This window comes from Arctopsyche grandis, chromosome 6 (assembly GCF_051622035.1).
Source record: "Arctopsyche grandis isolate Sample6627 chromosome 6, ASM5162203v2, whole genome shotgun sequence".
Taxonomy (NCBI): Eukaryota; Metazoa; Arthropoda; class Insecta; order Trichoptera; family Hydropsychidae; genus Arctopsyche; species Arctopsyche grandis.
This window is the reverse complement of record NC_135360.1, coordinates 10538243-10565403: the sequence shown is the minus strand read 5'-3', so window position 1 is coordinate 10565403 and position 27161 is coordinate 10538243. Positions and strand designations below refer to the sequence as shown.

Below are 27161 nucleotides of genomic sequence, written 5' to 3'. Positions count from 1 at the left end.
CATACACATGCTCATTTAATGCAAAAGATCACGCTGGGACCACTATTGAAAACTCATACACATGCTGGTTTGTACGTGGACGGCCGAGCGAGTGTGCGGGGATGGAATGAGGTGGCAGCGTAGAGTTGGAACGAGGGGACGATGCGCAGGGGTAATGTGAAGGGCTGTGTATGCTGACACTGCTAGCGACAATAGCCTGGAGCATGGTTCACCTATTCATTTCTTTCCAAAACCACCCATGGATAAATATCGACGGGCACAACACTAATGTATAAAAAATCAAAACCGGAGTCCAATAAACAATTCTGGCTATTCCATGTACATATACATACATGTTATATTATAAAGGTGTTTTTTTCTAATTATCTTAACACTTTTTCCAGCCACAGCCATTTTGACAGCTGATAGCTGATTTGTGCTCAATTTGGTTTGCCATTTCACCATGAACAATGTCACTTACGCCAGAACAACGCTTGAAAATTGTGCAAATGTATTTCGAAAATCGTGTTTCAGTTCACAAAACCTACACTTTACGATCGGGAATTTGCCTCCAAGATTGTGTGATTTAACGCCTTTGGATTATTTTCTATGGAGATACATATGTGAAGTCCCTAGCATACGCCGATAAACCAGAGACGATGGACGACTTGGAAACCTCAGCCGCGTTATTGTCGATATACGGCTCGAAAATTGGACTTCCAGATTGCGCTTTATTCGAACCGGCCATATACTCAATATCATACTTAAAACACTAATGGCATAACATTATCTTCCAATAGAGCCATGGCCATTATCGCGACTTGTATGTGTTTTATTTCATTTTAATTTCTATACCTCTAAAAAAAAACACCCTTTACAAGAACAGTATCGCTGGCAACACCGCAAATATAAAAAAAAAAACATTTTTCATTTCCTCATCATATTTTATATTAAATTTATATTATAGTTCAAGTCCCAAAAAAAATAAAGCAAAAATATCTGAAAGGTCACTTGAGTTCCGGTGTAGGTCCTACGTGTTCTGTTAAATATATTCCACCCCAAAAGTGTTCAACATAATAATTCCGAAACAGTATTTTTATCCCTTGATATTTTGGTGCGGCAGTAAAAAAAAAGGAGCACTCGCTCAAAACGAATCAAACATGACGACTTATCGAGTAGACATGGATTAAAACGAATAAAAAATGGGATTAGCTGAATTGGCACAATAAATATCACAGTAGAATTCGACAAGAATTAAGAAGATAACCACACACACACACATAAATGACCGATTTTTCTGTAGTTAAAAGCCAAACTTCATTAACATTAGTACGACGTGTGACTGCGATAACGAAACCCGTAAAACAACCATAAAACGGCTTAATTTAGGGCTTATATTACAATGCTCGAAATAAAACTGCGTGCTCGGCCTTCTAGAGTGGATTTTGTAAGTGTCCCCCTTCTCTCACCCCCCGCATCCATCCCTTTTCGTAATGATTTTTCTCCCATATAAAAAAACCCATATTTTGTGCTTCCATCGTTTATTTTCCGGCTTTTCTCTAAATTTTCACAAGTCCAATACATGCATGGCAACAACGACATCTGACGCAAAAATTCCGGAAAAAATATCGGAATACTTCGATTTATGTCCGCATTTTACGTCTGGTACGAGAAATAACTGCTTTTTTTCTGCTGTTATTTCTGCCAATCGCGATGAACCCGAACTAGTATTTGATGAATATATATGCGCCTCTTTATTTTGGCTAGTCTCCCAAATTCTGGAATAGTTTTTTTTTTCTTTGCTATATTATTTTACCATGGTAACAGAAAGTCGGTAAGCGTGCGTAGACGTACGCAGAGATCCGCCTGTGCAAATATTGAGTGGATTTCCGTGAATTTTTTCGATGTAAAACAGTCATTGTTGAGTCAAACTCGACGTGCAAGAATGTACAAGTTCTAAATTGAACCAACTCGATCGAAGAATACGTCAATATATAGAAAACGATACAGAAAAATTCAAGCAAGGGGTGAAAAGCACCATTCTTCATAATTCAATAACGAACGAGACGAAAAGTTAACTCCCGAGGGACATCATTATGAGCTGTGTTTTTTCTTCATTTCTTTTCGGAACTTGGGTCGTTCCAAAGCAACGTAGTGGATGAACGAATCGAAGGAGAATGGGTCTCGGCTCTTAAACAATTGCCAAGTCTTTCGGAACGCAGAAACCGTTGACCTTCGTCAGGATGATTAGTCGTCTGGACGACGTCCATTCTGGACAAGAAGTTATGTGTAAACGCCATCATCCTGCAGGACACGTACTTTGACGAAGGTCCTCTCTTAAACGAGGAATTGTTGCATCAAAAGAACAAAAGGTGGAGAAAATGAAACAAGCAGTATGCAATTGTAATCAAAATTCTTCCGTATTCAACAAAACGCCCGATGTGAAAGCACGGTTTTAATATAATATGCCTAATAAAGCGATTTCTGATAAATCAAGCAGCAGTACTATTGATATAGAGAACGACAATGATAGGGGAAAAGATTAGTCATGTATGACACAATACAAATTGGGTACCCATATCAAATTGCAAATACAGAATTTGAATTGAACAATTTGAAAGGAAATTACCATATCGATTGGTAATTACATTTTTCTCTAGTAGTATTCCGGTACGTTAAAAAACCGATGGAGCGACCCAAAAGTGATTGGAAGAAATATACTTCACTTGAATAAATGCGTTGGAATCCAGATCTAATCTTGGACTATCAAAAATTTTGGCATCACTAGCATTGCGGTATTGATTAATTAGTCCAGAAGCTTGGCGCGCCATTTGATTTAATGGATCTAAATGGAACAGTTTTGAGATATATAGAAACATTGACAAACATACATTGGCGTAATATTCAATTAGTGCTATAATATCTCCGGCGTTGGCTGGGTGCTTGTCAAATACAAATATACTGCTCTATTAGTGTTTAAAGAAAGATTGCAAAAAAGCAATGATTTTTCTAAGAAATTGACGATAGAGATCCATTTTTTGTGCCAAAGCGTCGTCCCAACGCCGATCTTAGAATATCACTCCAAATCAGTGATCTAATCTGTTGCGGTCCAAAATGTTATATGTACTTCATCACCAAGTGTTTCATGGAATATGAAAAATATCAAAATTCTTAATATGTATGTCAGAATTCAATAACGATTATTACTTGCTGGTTATCCTACATTGAAATCTATAAAATATTAGAATTTTATTATCAAAAATATTATTTTTTATCAAAAAAATTATTTTCTTTAAAAAAATTAATTTGCGGTGCAACCAAAAAGTATTTAAATAGATTTTGACATGTAAATAATATGAACATTAAGAGTTATCAAAAAAAAAAAAGATTGACAAAACACATCAAAAAGGGAGAATATTGTGTTTTAAAAATTCTAGAATAAATCCCCCCCCCCTCTCTATATAAAGTTCCAGAAATATTGGTTTTCCTAGGCTAGGAGGGACATCACAAATGCCTTCTTTCTTGAAAAGTCTTTCTTTATCCAAATCCGGCTCTATCTGAATATCATTATTTTTGAACACTTTTGCTCACAGCGACTCCCAAATAATTACATAGGTAAAATAAATAAATTGGCCCATCTGTAAAAAAGGTTGTACATCACTGCTCTAAATCTACCGAATCGGAACGGAAAATCGGATGATGTGATCTCAGCATTACCCAATCACTTAGATTGCAAATTGCGAAGAAAAATTCTTGAAAGATCTATCATTATGTCTCAAGATATAATGATAGATCGACGGTAGATCGAACAAGCATTTACAGATCTGCTATTATATCTTGAGAATCGTGTCAAATATTTACAATCAATCAAACAATCGATATGACCAAAAAAGAAAAAGAAACTTAAACGACACATATGCTGACGCGTAATCTAACTGCATCCACAAACGAAAATCTTACACTACTACTGATGCTACGCAGAAATATGCCACATGCATCGTGTATGATATAATAATGAACTCGTGCAAGAGACGGGGTACGTTTGATTATAACACTGTATTGCGTCATCTAAACGAGCGGAGCAGACGAGGTCTAGACTTTTTATTGCACAATCTGCAAATGAGCAATGACTAACAGTATTATTATTATTAAATTACCGAAATATCATCACACCATGTTAGATTTCAATTTATCCCAGCATCAGCGGCAGGCAGCTTGACGACAAAAAGCAAAAGGTGTGCGAGAGCCAAAAGCGGAAAGGTAAGCGTATGGTTCAACGGTCACGTAGAGTCGTTGCGCCCGTTTTCATCCAGTCGAGGAATTTAATTTGGTTTGCCCTGACACCAGGCGATAACTCACGGTGGCGGAGAAAGGGTTAAGAGTTTGCACCTAGGTTGTTTGTCAACGTGACTTAATGATCCGCGTTAGTCTTCAAGATTGACACGCCAGATTCGGGGGAGTTTGCTCTGGGTTATGACGTTTTGCCTCTGCTAACCCCTTCCTCACACCCCCGGGAGGTGACCTCCCCCCCCCCCTTTTCTCTCGTTCTGAATGGGACCGTCTTTATATCGACGGATGAGGGTTCGGTTGAAAATAGGTCAACTAGTAAAATATGCACTCACTCGATTTTGAAGTGTGCCAGAAGTTTGACGTAGAATGTGCCAGCCAGTCTTGCTCGACATATCTGAAATTAAAATAAAAAGACAAAAATAAATCAGTCATGTCGTATATGAAATAAAATATTTACATTGGACGCCACTGGCGGTGATCTTTTACACAGATAGCTTTTTTTTTACAAAATTTTACATCCGACCATTCAATAAGCTCACCAGGTGTTTTTTGTAAAACCTTCACCAGTGATACCGGTGATGTTTTGACGCAACTGCTCATCAAAAAAAAAAAATGGAAAAGACCTGAGACTTCAAAATGCTTTTTTTTCGTTATGAACTTCACAAACCTAGTATGTACTATCGCCAGGTGCAATTCTTTAGGCGTGTGACGAGAAGAGAAAAAGAAGAAGAGGCAGAATCTCAATGTGCTGAACTAATTAATTATGTCATGTTAAAAGATCTACAAAACTACATAATGTGTATCGGGAGATTCAGAAACCATCTTGGGAGGTATTTACAACATTACATTACATATGGATGTGCATATATGTAGAAATTTTAAGTCATATTCAGAGAGTGGTGACGATAAAGGGTAGGTATGAACCAATTTCTGACGGATTGTTTCAACAATTAAATCAGATAAATTGTCAAACTCTATGGAAAACGATCAACTAGGCTGTCACAAATATTCAAATCTGACAAGCAGCACCACAGAAATACTTCAAATCGTATGACTCTTATCTGGTCGAATTATGTCAAAGAGGACTCCATAGTCATAAAACGCCGGCAACAGTTACAATTAATAGTCGCCAAGAGGGGGCATTAATCCGCGCATTCTTTGTGTCCATGTGAAATCGTACCTGTTATATCATACTTTCTTATTCGACTATTTAAAAAAATAGCATTTAACATATAGTTATTTTTCTAATAGTTCTGATAGATTTTTCGCATATTAAAAATATATCTATGATATTTATTTTTTTGGATTGTCATAGAGTATGGAATTATTTTTCCAGGGCCCAGGATTCCTCTCGGCGGCCCTGCTAATAGTCATTAGCGTAAATACAATATCCAAGATACTGATCGATCCAAATTGAGGGGGGGGGAACCTTTTTCTCAAGTAGAGATCGTTCCCCTCGTAAGGCAGAGCCATTAAGGGAAAACAATCCCAAAAATAGAGCATTCTCCCTCGAGTATAAGGAGGAAAAGGAGAAGGCGTAGCAGCAGCAGCAGCAGCAACAGGCAAAGCAGCAGGAAACACGGTCTGGCGCACGCGCACCGCAACAGCTGCGAACAATGGCGTACTCTGTTCCCCTCTGGCACGCGTGATTGGCGCATTCTGATTTGCTGCTCTTCTCCAGGGCAATGCGCGTGCGCATGGCATGTGCTCAAAAACACACCAAGCAGCTGGTCTACACAAGACAAAGGTTCAGAGTAATTGGTGCGGCGTATTTTGTATAAGAATTCGAATTTGGGGGAATAAATTCGGGACAACTTAGCCCGATCTGCCTTAGGGCTCATAATCAGCCGCGAGTGCCAGGTGAAATGGTGACAGTATCATTTTAGCATCCAAAAATAGTTAAGAGTGTGGAATTACAGAAGGATGAATTACTTCAAGGATAAATATTCTGAAGCCTTGTTGACAAAGGAAGACAGTTGTGTCCACCTGAATAAATACTACGATTTAAGGCAGAAGGATGTAGAGCAGGTAAAAACGAGCAAGTTGTCATCAGATTGAGGTGGAATATATTACAAATATGTGTTAATTCAAAAATAATTCTAAAGTGATAATTCAAAAAATTCTAAGGAAAAAAATCTAGTTTAGATAAAATAGCGGTCAACAGTTTGGCCAAAATGGTTATAATTTAAAAGATTAAGTATCTTTCAAAAAAAAAAGTCGGCCAATGAAGATGAATCAAAGCAATTTTTAAAGAAATCGCTTGAAGAGGATTGTTTTTAAACGACCTTAATGGTAAGATCACGTTCAAAAGTGTGGCACACCTAGGCAGACTCCAGCTGTGAAAGGCATGTCTTCATATAATTGCTAATTCGTACGATGTTATTATTTCGACAATTTTCTCCTACATTTCAAATGACAATACATAAAAGGATAAAATATCACCGAAAAAATTACAGGGAAAGATCGCGATGGTACAGACTAAGCATGTCTTTTTTTTAACGTACTGCGTACCACTTTGTGTGCCTGCACCTTAAAAAGGACCCAGGAGTTGCTAACTTCAAGAAGACCAAGACACGAGTGAAATCAGGAGTCAGAAACAGTGGCGTGTCGTGAAATTCTCCGTTTTTGTAGCCCAGCTGTATGCGAGCAGAATTCAAGGGGACTAGATCGAGTCCCCTTGTGTCCTGCTCGCGCTAACGTAAGTAAGTCTGTGCGACAAAAACAGGGAGATTTTCACAGCACATCACAAATACTCGAATAGTAAACATTAAGATTAGATTTTAGAAACAACAAAATATTTTTAAAACATTAACAGAATCCTAATCTGGTACATATGTACATACATCGAATTGAAATATTGAAATACACAGATTTGAGACCCCTATACTTACACGACACAGATTTACTTGAAAGAACCTAGTTGAAACCAATCTTAGATAAAGGGGACAAAAAAAGAAGAAAAATTAATTATATCGTAATTATTATGTATATACGAGAAGTAAAATACCAAATTAAACTCGACTCCACTTTAGTGTAACTAAATTTCTCAATTTTTTATTTACCATCTGTGTTACAACAGCGTAGTGATGCTGGTCGTATGCAGGGACAGGTAGATAACATGATTAGAGTCCTGAAGAGCTATTTCAGATTAGCTACATTATTAATTCTAGTCGGAATTTGGAGCCGCAAACGTGGAAGGACGGAAAGGAAAGTACTCGTTGCACAAAACTTTCTTACTGAGAAAGAAGAATACATTAAACAAAGATATCAAATTATCAACAAATAGAGTACGAAGTGAAATTTTTCATCAAGTTTATCTGTATATACATACATATGTACATTCTAAAGACGCTCACCTTTCAACATACAGGGGTGATTAACCCGCACCTCCCCCAAAATTGAGGGTTATCCCATGCGCCAGATACGCGACACGCAATCCCATGTATTCAAACCAAGTATGTACATGCATACATACATAATGCACACACTATACATAATACATACCGTATAATACAATACGCGATAATTTTATCCGCTGCTATTTTCGTTCGAGTCGAGGTCGACAAACATCACGTTTACACACCCTTCCCATTTATCGAATATGATGATGTAAACATACTTCTATATGTATATGTATGTATGTATGTAGAACACACAGGGTGTTTCCTATCTGTAATGGCGATGTGTTATTCGAGCCGACCGTATAATTATTCTATAAATATTCCGCGGCAAAATCATCCCCCCCCCCCCTTCCGCTAACCAGTACATTTTCAAATTCGGAAAGAGACATGATGACACAATTTAGGGGTAGAAATTCGACGCTACACACCGATTATAATTATCGAGACTAAAAATTACAAATTACATGTGACTTTCTATGTATGTATAATACATATATACATATGTATGTACATGCATACGTATTTCTGCTTGATGGTGATTTAATTTTTGTTTATGATTTTACATGCATTGCTATAGTTTTACCACTTTAGTATGTTTCGAACGAAACCGCACAACTGGAAGCGATTGTTTAATGCAAATTTCAGCTTTCTATTAGAGCTATGTATAGATATATTTTTATATTTGAAAGCGTATAATTTCACAGTTGATTAAATTTCAGTTTACAATAAAATTTAATTGAATTGTTTGCATATTTTTGTTGCGATTTTAATTTCTTTGGATATTGAATTACTTTGATAATGATATTAAACGTCGAATCATTAAATGTGAAAATTTTATTGTGTAATTATATTTCCCAGAATATCATAATAAAGTATTCAACTAGAACAGATACAAATTTAACAGTTTCCGTAACAACAATATAACAAAAAACATTAAAACAAATTGGAAATTATAACCTGTTTTCACTTAAAAGACATAACATATATTTTTTCGATGAGTGACTGACACCAGGCGATTTCCGAGCAACTTGGTGGGTAACTTAGTTGCATGACCAGATCAAATGCGGGCAGTTGTATGGAGCATGCCACACCGGACAACTCACCAGTTTCCAGAGCTATAAGTTACATATATGTATATAAGCTATAAGCAACATAGCTCAGTGTAAATAAGCTATAAGCAACATAACTCCCTGGCCCAGTGTTGTTGGCCAGACCTTGAATATATGTCGATCGTATCAGACTTTGCCAAATTATTTGATTTCATTGAACAAGTTCCAGCAAAATGTAATAATGCTCCGCAAAATTACTCTATAATTCTGTATAATGGTCTGCAAAATTACTTTATAAAATATTTATCAATTTTGTAATTGGTCGGGAAAGCAGATTGTGGTTTACCTGTTAGGCCTTCCTGGTATATGTATATATTTGTAAATTTATTTATTTAAGTTTGGATCATTGTGGCATTACGGGAATCCTCAATGCGTTAAAATTGTCGAAAATAAAACAGAGAAGAGATAAAAATTATACAATCAAAAATACAGTTATTTAATAGTACAATAGATAAAGTAAAATATCAAATAAACATAATACATTATATGGAATGACTTTTATCTACAGCCAGCACCAATATATTATATAAGAAATAGCCATAACTAAGAAGTTGAGTGACCAACAGACACCACGCAACTATTATATCAACTACGCTTGGGAAAAAAAGTCACTCGCAGGTCGCCCTTAAGGCACAAACATATAGAGATGGACGTTAGGGGCGAATTATCATCAGATAAGGAAACTATCCGAGTCCATCAGTATACACGTATACCATGCAAATACATATGTCTCACAGATATCCATCATTGTCATCTCCTTGTCAATACGGTTGTAAAATATCATGTAGAGATATTTTATTTTATTTACTTTACATATTTTGCTACAGTGACATAATACTTTAACGCGTCACTGTAAGTACTATATATAAAAATTAGCGAGACATATTTATAATACAGAAAATACATATTTGAAATTATATTCAAATAGTGGGTAGGATGGATTTTGCCAATTTGATGGGAGGAACCGCTTGAACAATTTCCAATTCAGATAAATTGGCAAACTCCTATTGGAAACGATCGACATGAAGTCACAAATATCCAAGACTGACCAGCAGCATTAAGATTATACTATCGAGAATAGCTGACGGGATCGAACCCTGCAACCTCTCGGCGCTTAGTATTAACACAACCACCGAGCCACGCCGCTGGTTGGTTTGGTGGTTGCGGAAAGCAGCTATTTAAAAACAAATTATGCATCGCTTCGACAGCTGTCTGTTTATACCCCTATGAAGGTAATTTGTATGCATAGCTTGCTATAAGGACTGATAGAAAAAAAAATAGAAAAACTTTTTAAATGTATTATAATATGTTTACATTACCTTTTATTAAGTACGATTCACTCTACTGAAATAGGGTACGTATGTATGTACATATATTTTGATTCAATTCTAATGAATACTCAAGATACATAGTAGTACGTTTACACTTAATCACTTTGTATTTTTAAGCTGAATTAATGTGTTATCTAGTGGTTTCAAACGTTTGTTTTAATGTGATGGTATTACACTGGAACATAAGAACAATAGAAACGTGACGTACATCCCGTAACCATAATAGAAGTAGAACTAAGGTTTTTATCGTGTTCATTTAAAAGCAGACATACACACACTCACTAGGTATTTATTCTGTCCTGCATTTAATTATGATAACGATACAGTCGCATATTTCTTCAACCGAACCGAGCTGAACTTCAAAGCGGAGAAATTGAACCGGAACGACGGAATGTTCCGTTTATCCGATAATAAGGCGACGGATAAAACGTTCGTAATGTAAAATCAATAACAAGATGGGGAAGAAGGGCAAAAAAAAAGAAGTGAATAGGAAAAAAACCCACACACAAATATTCGTTTACAACGCACTTCGCGTGTAATGCTTTGGTGTACCGAAAAGTTTCCTATGATGTAGAGAAGAGTGCGACACTGTCGAAAGCGAGAAATTGAGAATATCAGCATTTCGTTGAAAAGATAACGTGTTGCGTTCATCTCGCTCACATCATCGGCTGAGGTACAATTTTTTTTCAGCACATGCCAAATTTCGACAAAAGCGAGTGAAGTGAAGGAAATATGCAAATCGACAGTACGCAAATGAACGCGTGTACACAACGATTAGCATATTTGGACCGTTTGTTATTTTTGGCATTTTTGCGAAGTACGTGAATGTTATTTGCACGTCGACGCCTCGTAATGACACGATTTGCAATTGGCTGAAGATGCGTTTCAACAGATGCATTGAATGAGTGACTATTTCTACGCTGAATTTATGACGCGGTTGATTTAGATTAAATCGGCAATTTAATCAAACCTTACTTAAGATATTGTTGGATATACATATGTATATACGTATGTACATGTAGACACGATATACATACATACGTAAAAGAAATTTATTAATATTTAAAATCAAATACAAACGAATATCATTCCTAATTTATTTATCTAACGTCTAACGAATATCTAACGTTTGACAAAATTCTTCTAAAACATAAAATATAACTTTTCTTGCCCTGATAATGTAATGATTTCAAATAAAATCCGACAAAATTTTCCTATCGCAGCTTTGAGGAACATAAAGGCGCAAACACATTGGATCATTCGGCATGCACGTGCGCGTGGTTCCAGCTGGGAAGGCCGTTTTTTCGAGTCATTTTTAATTCGTACGATCTTATTATTTCGACAACTTTCTTCAAATATGGGTGTTTTGGGAAAATAACAACGGCAAAAATGTGTATATACAAAAAAAAAACACGTGTCGCGTACGATTATGTGTCTGCACCTTAAAACTGTTATCAGCAACTGAGCCTTAGAACAGCTTCTTTTTTACAACATCCCATTCATCATGCATTTATCTCTTACTTTAGACCCAAGAGTTTTATATTTTGAATTGTTGCTAATAATAAATTCATTATTCGATTTTTATTTATTTGTTCTATAAGAAGCTCCGAAGGGCAACGGGAACGTTGCACTTTGAAGCTCTGAACGGCAACGGTGGTTATTAACGTATCCCAAGACAATTTCACAGCACGGCAAATAGTAATGTTTGATATGGTGAATTTGGAATATGTAACTAAACTATTAGTGAAATAAAAACGTATGTGAGAAAGTATAATCTTAATATTAAAAAGCTTATAATATTAATAGTATATGAGATGACAATAAACGGGAGTGAAAAAAGTTACTGTTACCACTGAACAAGTTTTAACTTCTGAGTTACGAAGGGGTGGTAGAAACCAGCGTTTGGATAGCTAGCTTTCATCGCTTCCATCTGACGTAAAATTCCGATGTAATTTTTAACGAGTTCGTTAATTATTAAATTCCTCTAGCTTCATGTCGGAGACATTAGCTTACTTCAATGTCAGTTAACCCCCTCGTATTTCGGTAAGATATCAGTGACCCGAAGGGTGGAAGTGGTTCAAATCTAAATCACAATTTTTGACGGGCAGGAATGTCACAGAACTACATAACAGAGTGAAGCTAATAATAGGCTTGCAAAAAGTCGAAATTTTTCACGAAAATAAAACCTTAAATAACTATTAATACAGATATATAATATATGTACATAGTTTTATAATTACATTAATAGTTCCTAACAAATATAATATAATACTATTAGGTATGTAAATACGTACATACATACAGATATAATATATAACGAAACATGAGTATATAATTTTGAGAAGACGTCACCACAGTAGCGCCGAAATTCCCATCATAAATATTATATTATATATAAACAATTTCATCGATCGTGAATACGTTTTGAAACGTCATCCACAATATTAAAAAAATTTAGGTACGCAAGTACGTGTCGTCAGCAAACAATATATTGAATTTTTGACAAGGATACTCTCATATATGTACATCATAAGTGGCTCACGTACGCGTGATAAAATATTTATAGCGCACATAAAATATCCACGAACAAATTAAGTAAAATTTATATCGTTTATTATAAATGAACAAATAAATAGCGTGTATCCGGGGCTAAAACGCGTCATAAAATATTTACATACCTAAATAGATAGGTAAAAACCCGCAGCTACTTAACTACATATGTACTATGTATGTAATTCAAATGTATATGAGAAAAATTAAAACAATGAACAAAAGAAAAATTCCAAGTCAAAACAACCAACATTTTGACCTACATAAAGATTTCCAAAGTATCATTAGAAATAGCCTGTACAGTGTACATCGGAGATATGCCTCCTCTTCGTGCTCCTCTACGCTACCAACTACATACAGACCTTTGTATGCGTGTGCGGACATTTCATCGCAGTGGCTTTTTATCGCGGGGAGAACTCACTGACAGATTTCATGCAATTTTTTTTTATCCACAATAATATTTAATTTTTAATATTTTTTTTATAATAATATTTAATAACACAATACTTTTTTTTTATTTAATTTTTATATTTGATTTTTAATAATATTTAATTTTTCATTTTTTAAATGTATATTGAAACCGTTATTCAAATATTTGGAGAAATGATTTTTTGAATCTTACATAATGTATGTACCTAGTTATTTTTTTTTAATAAAATTAGTTGAAAATAATCCACCTCACAGAGTACAGCGGTCTGACTACATGCCATCTCGCTTGCACCTAACATATTACGCGATACAACCATATATACAACGAAAGCATTTATTTTTAATTATTTTATTTTATTTTTATTTTATTTCATACCAGGAAGGCATTACAGGTAAACCCCAATGCGCCTTCCTGGCCAAATTACAAACAATACAGCATTTTTTATTATATAAGTCGCTAAATTACGAGACACTGACTTAAACTCGACAATTAACGAGACATCTATGAATTGTACATACATTTTTTTTTATTGTAATATTTACATTAATCATACTCAAATAGTGGTGACATAGTGGGTAGGAAGGATTTTTAGCCAATTTTTAATCGGGAATCGTTTCAACAATGAAATCAGAGAAAATTGGCATACTCTGATAGGAAACGATCAACCAGGAGTCACAAATCCTGGTCTGACCAGCAGCATTACAGATATACTCAGAAAAATTCTTTTCAATCGAGGTCAGCTCAAGGGATCGAACTCGGGGCCTCTCAGTGTTAAGCAGAAGCTTAACGACCGAGCCACGCTGCTGGCTCAATTTCATTTAAATTTAAATTTCATTTAATCGCATTTAAATTGCAATTACCGCTTTAGTTAGTACGTTTAGATAAAAAAAAAATATTGAGATAGAAAACCAATCCTTATAAACGTGGTGAAATAAAAAATTTGCCAAATAAATGAAAAATAGCACGGAAAAAAAATCCGTAAAAAAAAAAATATATTTTTGACTTTTAAAATTCGCTAGACAATTAATTAGAAGTATTTTAAAGAAATGAAATATAACAATTAATAGGAAAAATATCTGACTATTGATTACAATACTCAGTTTGAGCGTAACAATCCTAAATTTTGAGTTAAAGACCGCAAAAGCCAAAAAACTGTAAAAATCTTGGATTTTTTTAAACGTTCATATCTCGATCGCCCACCAACAAAAATCAATATCATATTCGAATTCAGTGGGTCAAACTTAGTAAAGATTGGCTAGTCTCCGCTCTGGTATTTTTTTTGTTGTACAGTGTAATTGACAGCAACACATCATGTAGAATATTTTTCGCAAATAATCATTTTTACTTTGTTAAAAGAATCTTTTTTTTTTATACATACATATGTGTAAGGAATGAATGAGTTGAAAAATTGAACTGTTGGACATTATTCAAGATCGTGCTTTATATTGCGTGTCCTCTCGTTACGATGGGTATATTTATTTTTGGATATTTGCTAATGTATAATATAATAGTAACTGTAAGCCGATCGTATCTCGGTAACTACGGTGGATATAATAAAATCAGAATGTTCTTATCGTTCTTTGTTTGCATTTTCATACAATTCACGCTAGATATCCGAGCGATGGTGATAACCCTTTTCCTTGAAGAAATACAATATATTTATGTACAATGTACATCCCGTTTGGGAAAAAACTATTATTTTTGCGCCAGCTAGTACTTTTGTGATAAAAATTCCACGAAAGGAAATAAAATAGATTAATTTTATTGGATTATAGTAGTAAATTGAATATGGAATATATCGATTAAGTAGGAAAGTTTGAACAAAGTCGAAATAAAGCGTGCAAATCGAGTATTAGACAAATTCTGTTAATTTTGACTATTGGAGCGTGCTAACGATAGGGTGAAAAGAATTTTGAGAAACTATTAGTCCGTGTCTACAGTCTATTAGAAAATGTAAGAAAACTGGAAGGTTCGTTACTCGCATGGAATTCATTTACAGAACTTTGGAACGAAACGAAATGTTATACATTTCAACGGCGTAAACCACATCCATATATCAAATTGACTTTTATCTATCCAGCCGGACTATAAATATTAAAGAAATTCTAAGCCAACGGCATTTCAAGTATCTTGTCGAGCTTCGTATTCCAGTTGCTATACAATCAGAAAGAATACACATTGATCGTTTTACATGGCGAAACTTTACATATGATATGAATCAGCAAATTCTACAAGGAAGAGACCGTTACAATAATTCAAACATTTGCCATTATATCTAGAAAAACTGCAAACGATTAAAGTAAGCATTTCCCTTTAAAAAAAACTGCGCACTGTCAAAATTTACCGACTCCGACACTAACTTGAACGATTTTAGTAAGATGGACTCCTCTTGCCAACGTATAATATTATTAGTAGTAAAAAGTAAGAAGAGTAATAGTGATTTTCAAAATATAAAAAAATCAAAGTAATTAAAAAAAATCACTAAAAATTGACATGTAACCCAATTTATTGAATAATAAAATAGGTATAAATAAAAAGTAAGCACATTCTTAGTATACATACGGGTATGAATTTCTTACACAAACAAATCAATTTAATAAAAAAAAATTATGAGACGGAGGTTTTAGCCAGAAAACATCAAAATATTTATTAAATTCTTTATAAAGTTGATTAACTTCAATAAAATTAAAGATTCTAGTTTACGCATACAGTAATAATATTAATTAAAAATAATAATAAAAGAGTAGGTTGGTTTTTCTACGACTCCGCTTGAAATGCTCTCACTCCACGACTCCGACTCCACAGCCCTGGTTGTGACGTGCGTACAAATTGTTACACTGAGCAACAAAAAAAATCACGTTTTTTACTTACCGGAGTGGAGACTAATCAGCAATCAATCTATACTAAATTTGACCCACTGAATTCGAATATGACGATGTTTCTTTTCTCGTTTATGAGATATGGGCGTTTCTAAAAATGCGCAATTTTTACAGATTTTTTGTCTTCTCGCAGTCAAAATGTACAAAAAAGATACACTATCTTCAGAGATTCTTCATGTATGTACCGATATTATATTATGTATATATGTACATACATATGTAGACAGAAAAATTAGGGAAAAATCGAATTTGTATACATTTACATCATGTGAATATAATTAAAATAAGAATGATTAAATATATTAACATATTAATTATTAATGAGTATGTCAAGTATCTAAATGCAATATTTTCGTAATTTTTAATACGAAATCCATACACATACATATGTATATATACCATTAAAATTCACTGTGATGGAACAGATCTTAAGATCGTCTAAGTAAATATTCACATTTTTATACAATTTAAGAATATTTTGACGACTTTGGGATTCTTTTGAACATCTTTTCAAAGCGAATGCTTCTCATCGAATCGAACCGATTTCATCTCGGTGCGGAAACGTTATCAAAATTGTTAGCTAAATTTCAATTTCCCCTTTTATCGGCGAGGATGGAAAGGGGGATGAGAAGGGAGGTCCACGGGGGGATGGGTGGCGGTCACTGATCTGTAAGAGGGTAGTCGTTAGTAGAACCAAGCCCTCTCGAACGGACAGGCCAGATCAAACCCAAACAACCTGTGTGGATGGGTGGTATTGAAGCGCGTGGTAATGAAAGATCTTCACTTTGACGGTTTGCATACAAATTCGTTGATTAAGTTCGCGAGGATGACTTTTACAACATCGTTAGTCGAATCGAATTCGCACTGTCTGACCTGCCGGTGTGATGTGCGCTGCCCGAGAACAAAGCGATACCCAGAGAACCGGTGAATAAAATTATGCATTTTGGAATTTGCATGGCAAAAATGTCGATTACGCATCGCTGACGGTGCAAATTTGCCTCTAAAAAAGTATAAGATGCCATTCGACACTTATCATGGTAAATATTCATAAGTGATTCCAATGAAAAATTAAATGATTCGTGTCCAGATTCCTGGGAGTGTGATGATGAGAGGTTTGAGAATGCGTGGCAAAATCAGATCAGTTTCAATATCAGTCTACTAACGAAACGAAAGTAGGACAATTTCTTGAATAACATAACCAAAGGTCAACTAGTTAAGCTAAAGCGCCGCACGATTAAACAATATGGCCCTTGTGGTCAATATTATAAGACCGTCACATCTTATTGTACATTCAACAAAGTTCGATATTAATTTCAGTAGTATTTTGCCCATAGGCGACCCGCAAGTTTCAAGAATATTTACATTTATTCCGCTTTTGTATATTAGCTATGTATGTATGTACCTATAAATTGGCTATTTATTGAATTAAAAAAAATCCTTCATTTTAAATCATATATTAAATTAAGTAAGTACATACATATGTACATACATTCTGGTTTCCGAAAAGTCTATTTTCAAGAGAACGTATCCTCTTTTTTGACAAAATTATTTTGTTCTATAGTCAAATATGTTCAAAATTTTCTCTTTTAGCCAACTTTTAAATACATATTATGTAACGATTAAATAAGCATTTACAGTTTTTTTAACTTTTTTTTATAATAAAATAAACATTTATAAAATGTATAAATATAATTAATGGTACACTAATTTATAAAACAAAACTACTCGGTAGATAATTTTTTCGAATGGTAAAGTGGAAATGAGATTTCAAAAATTAGTAAAAAATAAATTCGTCTGCGGCGCTAAATGCAGTTTTATCGTCTGACCATAATTTTTATAAATCAGAATTAATATAAAATAAACTCGCTTATTTTTATTAATATTTTTTAGCCGTTTCGAATTTTCATACATATATGATATTTACTTTAAAATATCCAAAATACTTTCATGATTCTAAGTCACGAACCGCTAATGATTAGAAAACGTATTTTAATAAAAATTACTTACATAAGTACAAGTGATATCATATGGGCCAAATTTATTAATATTCAAAAAAAATTATGGAAGGAGGGCCCAATTTTCAAGTATTTCATAAAAATAAAATTGAAGTTTCCTGATGATAATTTTATAAATGTATGATAAGTGGTCCGCGGGATTTAAAATTATGGATTTATAATGCTCCGTGAGGTCCGAAATGTTGGCGAACACTGTTCTAAGCGATCTCGTGTTAAATTTTTAACAAATTCGAGGCTTTATTGTGATTTTTTAATACAATTAAATATTTTTGAGAAATATCCTCTTTTTTACTTCCGAGTTGGCAACCCTAAAATATGTACGTATACAAAATAAAATGAGAATAATTTGTATTGGAATCGATACCTCCCCACATACCTACCGTCTTGCAATCAGGTTACAAATTAATTGACCGTTTCTATAGACACAAAAAGCCAACATAATTAAATATTCTAAAAATAGGAATCACCGATGGATGGGGAGCTACTTGTAACGTTAATTTCGTACATCTCGCCTATAAGAGGTTTTGCAATTGTTGCGCGAGTAAATTTGATCTAGCGCCCGATTCGCCGTTTCCTTCACATCCCCGAGAATTTTTTTCGCATTACAGGCCCCGACCATTACCATAAATTTAGCATAATTCAGGAATTACCGGAATATTTCCGTAGAAACCAAATTAAAATAACGGCCATTTTATCGTTGCGCTAAAAGGGGGAGAAAAGAGAACGCGAAATTAAATGTGCAAACACGCAGACACATCACACAAACGCTCAATTGAAATTAATAAACAATAGGGATGAAACAAAGGAAGGATTGAACAACTCAGTCGCTACAATTCGCACACGCGATTTTAATTATAGACATAGATAACCTGGAATGGTTCCCATGGAGTTTTGGCTACCATTTGGCACCAGATCCCGTTGGCATTCTGACGGTCACGTTCGTATTATGTCCGAGTCACGTTTTGGTCTAAAAACGAACCACGTGCCCATCACGTTTTCCCATTGCATTTTGTACTCCGATGAAATATAACAAATTTTAGTCTGCAAAATTGGAAAATGTGAAAAATTCTCCCACAAACGTTAAATCCGAAATTTCTGAGAGGTCCCATGAAGCTTTAATTTTTTAATTTTATTTTTTATAAACTGTGTGACAACAACATTTTTGAAGCAAAACTTCTTTACAGACAGTATATATAAATTTTATATTTTTCCATGATGCCGTTACGGGTTGCCCCTGAGCAACATCATTGTACTAAACTTATACATATATAAATTTACAGATTATTAATTTGAAATCATGATGATTTTTGACGAGGAACCGTCTAAATTAACAAATCAGATAAATTGGCAAATTCTAATGAGAAACAATCGATTTGGTGTCACAAATATCCAAGTCTGACCAGCAGTACTACAGGGTTACTTGGAATAAATTCTTTTCAATCGAGGTCAACCAAGGGGAACCTCTTGATGATTGGCATTAACGCGACTATAATGCTGGCTTATGAACTGCCTGCTTTTATCATAATATGTAGTAGATTTTTAGTCAGCAGTATAGCTCGCTGGTTGTCTTAATCAACGGTCAATAACGGATAACACCGGGAGGTTCCCAGGTTCCCACCGGGAGGTTGACCTAGATAGAAAATAATTTATTCAGAGTATTTCTGCAGTGCTTCTGGTCAAGCTTGGATATTTGTGACTTCAATTCGATAGTTCTATCCGATTTAATTGTTGAAACGGTTTATCATAAAATTGCCAAAAACCATTCTACCCACTATGTGACCACTATTTTTTTTATAATTTCAAATTTTAAATCTTTAAGTTTATATACATACATATGTACAAGTTTAATACCATAGGTAACACTCAGGAATAGCCTGTTATGACATCGGTAAAATATAAATAAAAAACAGAAAATAAAACGGATAATGATATCTCGAAGAAATTACTGAGTCACATTTGTGATAGTATAATATGTAATATTTATGGGTCTACGTGACGAACCAGAATGTTAAATTACAGAAAACAGAAATATCGGAAGGTAAAGATCGAAAATCGAAAGATCTTAAGTCGAAAGATCAAAAAAAAGGGTGCATGGTAAACGGTACATACTCACTTAATTTGCGCGAGCAGGATACAACAGGAACAAGAGGAACAGGCTTTCGGAAGATCTTTCGATTTTCGATCTTTGCCTTCCGATATTTCTGTTTTCTGTAATTTAACATTCTGGTTCGTCACGGAGACCGAATATTTATATATATATATATATATATATATATATATATATATATATATATATATATATATATATATATATATATATATATATATATATGTAGATAGAGTATATATATATATATATATATATATATATATATATCATCATCATCATCATTTACAGCCATTCGCCATCCACTGCTGGATGAAGGCCTCTCCAACACGCTTCCACTCGTCTCTGTTTTGCGCAACACTCATCCATCTCATTCCGCACATTTTCCTAATTTCGTTCACCCATCTTCCTTGCGGTCTTCCTTTTACTCTTTTGCCTTCTCTCGGGTACCATTCAAGCACTTCTTTTGTCCACCTTTCGTCCATCCTCCTAGCTACGTGACCCGCCCATTGCCATTTCAATCTCTTCACTCTATCCACTATGTCCACTACCCTTGTCATATTTCTCACCCACGTGTTCCGCTTCCTGTCTTTCCTCGTTATGCCAAGCATACAGCGTTCCATACTTCTTTGAGTGCATTGGATTTTATTTTGCATCTTGGCGTTCAGTGTCCAAGTTTCACATCCATACGTCATCACTGGCAAAACGCATTGATCAAAGATCCTTTTCTTCAGGCAGAGTGGCATTTTTGATTTAAAAACAGCATTCATCCGTCCAAATGCACTCCACCCCAATTTCATACGTCTCTTTATCTCTTCATTTTTACTACCAGACATGTCAATTATTTGACCTAAATATAAATAATTATTTACTACTTCTACTGGTTTGTCATCTAAGGGGATGCTATCAGGCATGCAATAACTATTGAACATTAGTTTAGTCTTATCTACGTTAATATTTAATCCTACTTTTCTACTTTCCCTGTCCAGCTGTGTTAGTCTGATAAGTAGGTCAGCTGAATCGCGAGCTACTAAAACTATATCGTCTGCGAACCGAAGGTGACTCAAAAAGCGACCATTGATGCTTACTCCGGCTGTATCCCAATCCAATTTCCTGAAAACTCCCTCAAGCACCGCATTGAATAACTTGGGCGAGATTGTATCTCCTTGTCTTACTCCTTTTCCTATGCTAAATCTATCTGTACCTGAAAAAATTTTAACTGAAGCTGTGGCATTCTTATATATTGTAGCTAACAGTCCCACATAGGGTTCCGGCACTCCCTGTGTTTTTAGAGCGTTAAGTACTGCATTATGACTAACTGTATCGAAGGCTTTCTCATAATCGACGAAACCTAGGCACAGTGGCCGTTGATATTCGTTGGCGCGCTCGATTAGTTCGCCAACTACTTGGAGGTGGTCCATTGTGCTGAAATTTGCCCTAAACCCTGCCTGCTCTATAGGTTGGTTCTCGTCGAGGATATTCTTCAGCCTTTCTGTAATAACCTTCGTGAAGAGCTTGTAGACCGCTGAAAGTAGACTAATGGGTCGGTAGTTCTTGATATCGCTTTTGTCGCCTTTTTTGTGTATTAAAATGATAGTTGCGTTATTCCATCCTTCTGGTATAGCTTGGTTCTGGATGCATTTGCTGAAAAGCCTAGCTAAGATATTAATTAGGGGGGGGCCGCCACATTTTAGTAAGTCGATGGGAATATTATCTTCCCCTGGGGTTTTACCATTCTTTGCAGTTTTTAGCGCGGCCTCTACTTCGCTAGGCAATACTGCAGGAACCCTTTGGCCGTGTGTCGATTCCAGAGTGGGGAATTGGCCGTTGTCGTTCTCGTATAGTTTTGCATAGAACGTGTAAACTCTGTCTATGATTTCTTCTCTATTCCTAATTATTACTCCGCTCTCTGATCTGATTGCGATCATTTGGTTTTTGCCTAAGAAAAGATCCTGTTTGCACTTTTTCAGGCTACGGTTATTCTTAATGGTATTTTCTATTAGCTTGCTGTTAAAATCCCTGACATCCCTGACTATTCTCTTCTTAATTTCCTTATTTACTAGATTGTATTCTTGCTTATTATTATCCCTATCTAAATTCCTTTTATGCTTAATTAGGTTTTTTGTTTCCGCTGAAATTTTGCTTAATTTAATCTGTTTCCTGAAACCACCTAATTTCTTACCTGTTGAGGTTAGAACCGAACTAATTACAGTGTTCAATTCCTCGATGTCTGCTTCTGGGTTTAATTTCCCGTATCGATTTCCAAGTTCGAGTTCGAATTCCTTTTTCCTAGACCTTAGTTGAGCGAAATCTGGAGAGTTACTGCATCCTTTTATTAATTTCCTACGTTCGCAATTTATATTAATGGCCATCTTGGCACGGACTAATCTGTGATCGCTGCCTATATCTACTTTACTTAAAACACTAACGTCTTTAACGGAGTGCAGGGCATTTGTTAGGATGAAATCGATCTCGTTTCTGTCTCCTTTAGGACTCTCCCAAGTCCACTTATTGTTGGTGTTTTTCCTGAAAAATGAATTAGTGATGAAGAGCCTGTTGTGTTCTGCGAATTCTATGAGGCGATCGCCTCTATCGTTTCTTTGGCCGGTACCAAAATTGCCTACTGCTCTTTCTGTGTTTGCCTTTTGTCCTATTTTTGCGTTAAAGTCGCCCATGATTATTTTAAAGTGGTGGCGGCTATTATCGTATGCGCCCTGTAGTTTTTCGTAGAAGTCTTCTATTTCCTCGTCTGGGTGGCTAGATGTGGGGGCGTACACTTGGAAGATTTGACAAGTGTACCTGCTCGAGATTCTTAATACTACATAGCATATACGTTCCGATATGTCGTTTATTTCTATAATATTTCTTTCTATTCTCTTATTGATAAGAAACCCTACTCCTCCTATTCTACCATTTGGTAGCCCTCTCCAGTAGAGACAGTTACCACTTTTTAGGATTATTTGGTTTTCCTGTTTTCGTCTTACTTCGCTAAGTCCTACTAAATCCCATTTGATACTTTCTAGTTCATTCTCTAATGCAAGCACACTTCCTTCACTCGATAACGTTCTTACATTGTACGTGGCTAAATACAGGTTTCTATTAGCTAAGCTATCATCCATCGTCACTCTTACCTTGTTGGAGGTTTGGATATTATTTTTCTCGCATTTATCCAAGATGTGTTGAGAAAAAGGCGGTACTTGAGAGAGATTTCCATTCAAGGAGTGAGTTCTTACCGCCATAAACTCTTCTCTGTGGTCAGCTTTGACATATAGTCATCCTAGGTATCACTTGGATCACTTATGAGTTATTACATGCCATTTAACAGGGTTACTTTGTAAGTGAAAGTAGTTAGTTATGATAATAATAGATTAGCAATTGTTATACTACTTTTTTACAGATCTTTATCGTGAGACGCCTCTTTGGAGACAACGGATTTATATATGTGAGTGCGGTTTGCAATTTAATATTTTAATAATAACTTTAGTAAAGTATATAAAATTACACGAATTACTTTAATATAATTTAAATATGAAAAAGAACTGATAGACAGTTGGGAAACACCGTTTCTGTTTGCTATTATTCTATTAAGTAAAGTTCGTTAAAGATTTTTGGCTGGAAGCAATTATGTGGAAGATTTATTGCTTCTGTGGGACCGACTTGGCTGGCGAAGGACCCTTTTTTTGTATTCAGGTAGGGAGATGTATCTCGTTTGACACCGATTTGACACAAAAATTAGCACAAAATTTTTCGAAATAACTGATATAAAACCGCTTTTTACGACCGATTTGCTGTTTATTTTTACACTTAAATTATACTAGGATGCAATTAGTAAAATAAGTGATTAGATGGTTAAGTTAAATTTCGTGCAATAGCCGGGTTTAAGCGAGTAATAGCGGGAGGAACGCAGAAGCACGTCCTCCTCACATGACACGAAAGACCGAACTCATATATATATATATATATATATATATATATATATATATATATATATATATATATATATAGTTGATCGTTATTAAAAAACTAATAAATAATGTTCCAAATTTGTTTACCTACACCAGGCATAAAAGAATTAGACAATTTTATAAAAAGTCCACATTCGAATTTGTTTACACGTCGTGTAAGAATTTATTTATTTAACTTTATAAAATATGCTAGACACGACCTATCTATGGCAGAGATTAATCTTGAGAGAATCACAAACGACTTAACCAAAAAATAAAACAACAAATACCGGTGATTATTCTGAACCGTTTGAAATAAAGAAAATATATATGTACATATATGTGCTCGCGACGATTTCCCTTTATTGTTTAGGCGCCATTGTATTGGCGCTGAGTGATTTAATCATTTATTTTGATTCGTCTTTACAAAGCCCAATTTATTATCTCGTAAACGGAGCGCGGATTTTGCTTGAAATGTTCGCTTGCTTAATCCCCATTTATGTCTTAAATTCGAATAAACTACGAGACTCAAAAGTACACTCGAAAACTTGGAGGATGAATTTGCGAACGCTCTAAAAACGTTCATCATTCCCTAAATAGAATGCTCTATACACAATTTTGGCGAATTTGATCTCATTTTTTAGCACGAGTTTTTATTGATTTCGGTGGAGTGCTCTAGTTCTCTGCACACTACAGTATACCATGACCTTGTTCGGAAACTAGCAATATCCGCGCTGACCTAAACACTGGCTAATGCTAATATATATGTCTCGACTTACTTGTGACCATCATTCACTAGAGAGGATTAGAACTGATAGTATGGACTTTCGAGACAAAAGGTGTGTAAAGACTTGGATTTAATTACAAATGACATGTGAACTTGAAACTACATCAATTTTAGCTCAACGCGTAATAAACGTAAAATCTGACTTAAGACTCGAATTTTGTATGGAGGTTGAAATTGCTGACGTAATTTATATGCACTTAATGGCGCCTTATCTAAGAAGGTCTGATGCTCATTATGAAGAGTATGGATTCGACCTATCTGTTTTGTGCGTTATTCCAGGAATTCATTAAATATCGTACAATCAACCTATTAAATGATCAATATAGTAACAGTATTAGAATAGGCCATCGAGAACAAAACAGGGCCCTGAGAGATTAATAATTCTGGGAATTTTCATTGGGGGGGGGGGGATTTCGAAGATACAATATTCCATTTTGTAGATATAATACCCTCAATGTAAATTTAAGATTTTTTTAATAAAAAAACCTTCATAAAATTATAGACTGCATAGATTTGTGGTTGGATTGTATTTCATTTTTACTTTATCTATCTACATACATATGTATGTACGTAGTAACAATAGATGAAGTTTTGTGATCATGCGAAAATTCGAACTCGAGATTTCGACTGATTCCAACTCAGAATCGATCACTGATCTCGTTTTCATGATCTATAAAAAAGTGTGTGTGTGTGTTTGTATTTTGGGGATTTTTTGAACACCGTTAGTCCTATCGAACTGAAACTATTGGTTACTGAAATTCTTATCGAAACGATGTAAATTTTTTTCGAATTTTTAAGTTGACCGGAAATGGTACCTCCCCTTAATTTGAACAAAATCCGACAACCGGAAGTAGAACTTTTGTTCACGTGCCACGTTCCGTGCTGTGTCCTTTCACCCTTAGACACTTCAATACAATTTTAAAAATATCAAGTAGATAAAAATTTGCCAAAAAAAATCTGTCAATAAAACAGAACGGTAAATGAAAATATACGATCATTTTTGATGATTCCAGTTTTTGAATAATCCTCATGCTAGAATATGTATGAATTCCGAAAAAAACGGACCTAAAAATAATAATATTTCTTTTAGAATTACATAAGTGGTTTATAATATTAATTACAAACTTTGTTGTTCATTATTGAACTGATAAGACAAAATCATACATAATTAATTCTTCATCGTCTGTCATAAAAACACGACGAAATCCGAAAGCAATATATCTTTGAAGGTACATAAGGTATGTATGTTAAATTCGCAGTTCCTCAATGTATGATCAACTTCAATCACTTGAAACATTCAATACGGTTAAATTTCAAAGAGATCACAGTCGTCAGTAAAAGTCAACAACTCATTAATAACATCCAATTGGTTTACTTACGAATCACGAGTTGTAATCTAAATCAGCAGCTAGACATAACACAGAGCAACTGATACGCAAGTACTGGAGAACTTTCAAGTTTAACTACCAGCGGCTACAATGCTAACGATAACGTTGTATGTAATTGACCCGTTATGAGTCACGACGACAATGAAGTTACAGTACGAGAACAATCGACTCACATTAGAGCTATGTCCACACACAATTTAGTACAAAACAAGCATGACGAATACATACATACGTACACAACTTAAATTATGCCTAGCCTTAGTACCTAGTGGTAGTAGTGGCAGTGCGTGTGAGCTCTCCACAAGTGCACTCGTTGTTCGGATGAATTTTCCGTGCACATTTTCCAGCCTCTGGAAGGGATGGGCTGCGAGCATTCTGCGAGTGGCAACAATGCTCGAGAGGGCTTGCTAGTTACCACGACATTCTCGGAACACTCGGTTACATAAACCTCGAGAGCCGGCCATGGTTTGTCGTATGCACAATGCAATACGTACAATAAACACACACACACAAATGACAATTGGCCGAGACCATTGTGTGCAACGTTTCGCGACGGTATCTACTCTGTTTGCGAACAAATCCGTATATCCTAACTAAGGCCGGTCAGCGGCTCTCAAATGACACTATCCAAGCTGTCAAGTGTTGCTTTGTATTCAAGAAGATAGCTGTATACCATTGGAGAAGTGCCCTCTTCGATAAATTTCAATGGTCGATAGCCAATACACGTTTATATCATGTTGAAGCAATAGTGCTGAATGACTGATAAACGATTGGATGTACCAACAATTTCAACTGAATGTTATTTTATTAGTTTGAATTCCAATATGGATGGGGCTCGTCTTTAAAAATAAAAGCTTGAAAGATGTCCAGATACCACCACATACAACTCAAGACAGCAGCATGGCTCGGTGGTCGCATTGATACTAAGCACCGAGTGGTCGCCGGGTTCGA

The 27161-nt window shown here is 35.1% G+C and overlaps 1 protein-coding gene across 2 annotated transcripts in view; it reads right to left on the bottom strand.

Annotated features, from left to right (window-relative positions):
• LOC143912915 (uncharacterized) overlaps window positions 1-27161 on the bottom strand; it is an 85305-nt gene that overhangs the window by 27349 nt on the left and 30795 nt on the right. For both annotated transcript variants that reach the window (XR_013260667.1, XM_077432371.1), the window contains exon 2: window positions 4602-4663. Coding sequence is in view for 1 of the 2 variants with exons in the window: in XM_077432371.1 (XP_077288497.1) it covers window positions 4602-4663 (62 nt within the window). In the remaining variant the exon portion in view is untranslated. The remainder of the gene's footprint in view (window positions 1-4601; window positions 4664-27161) is intronic.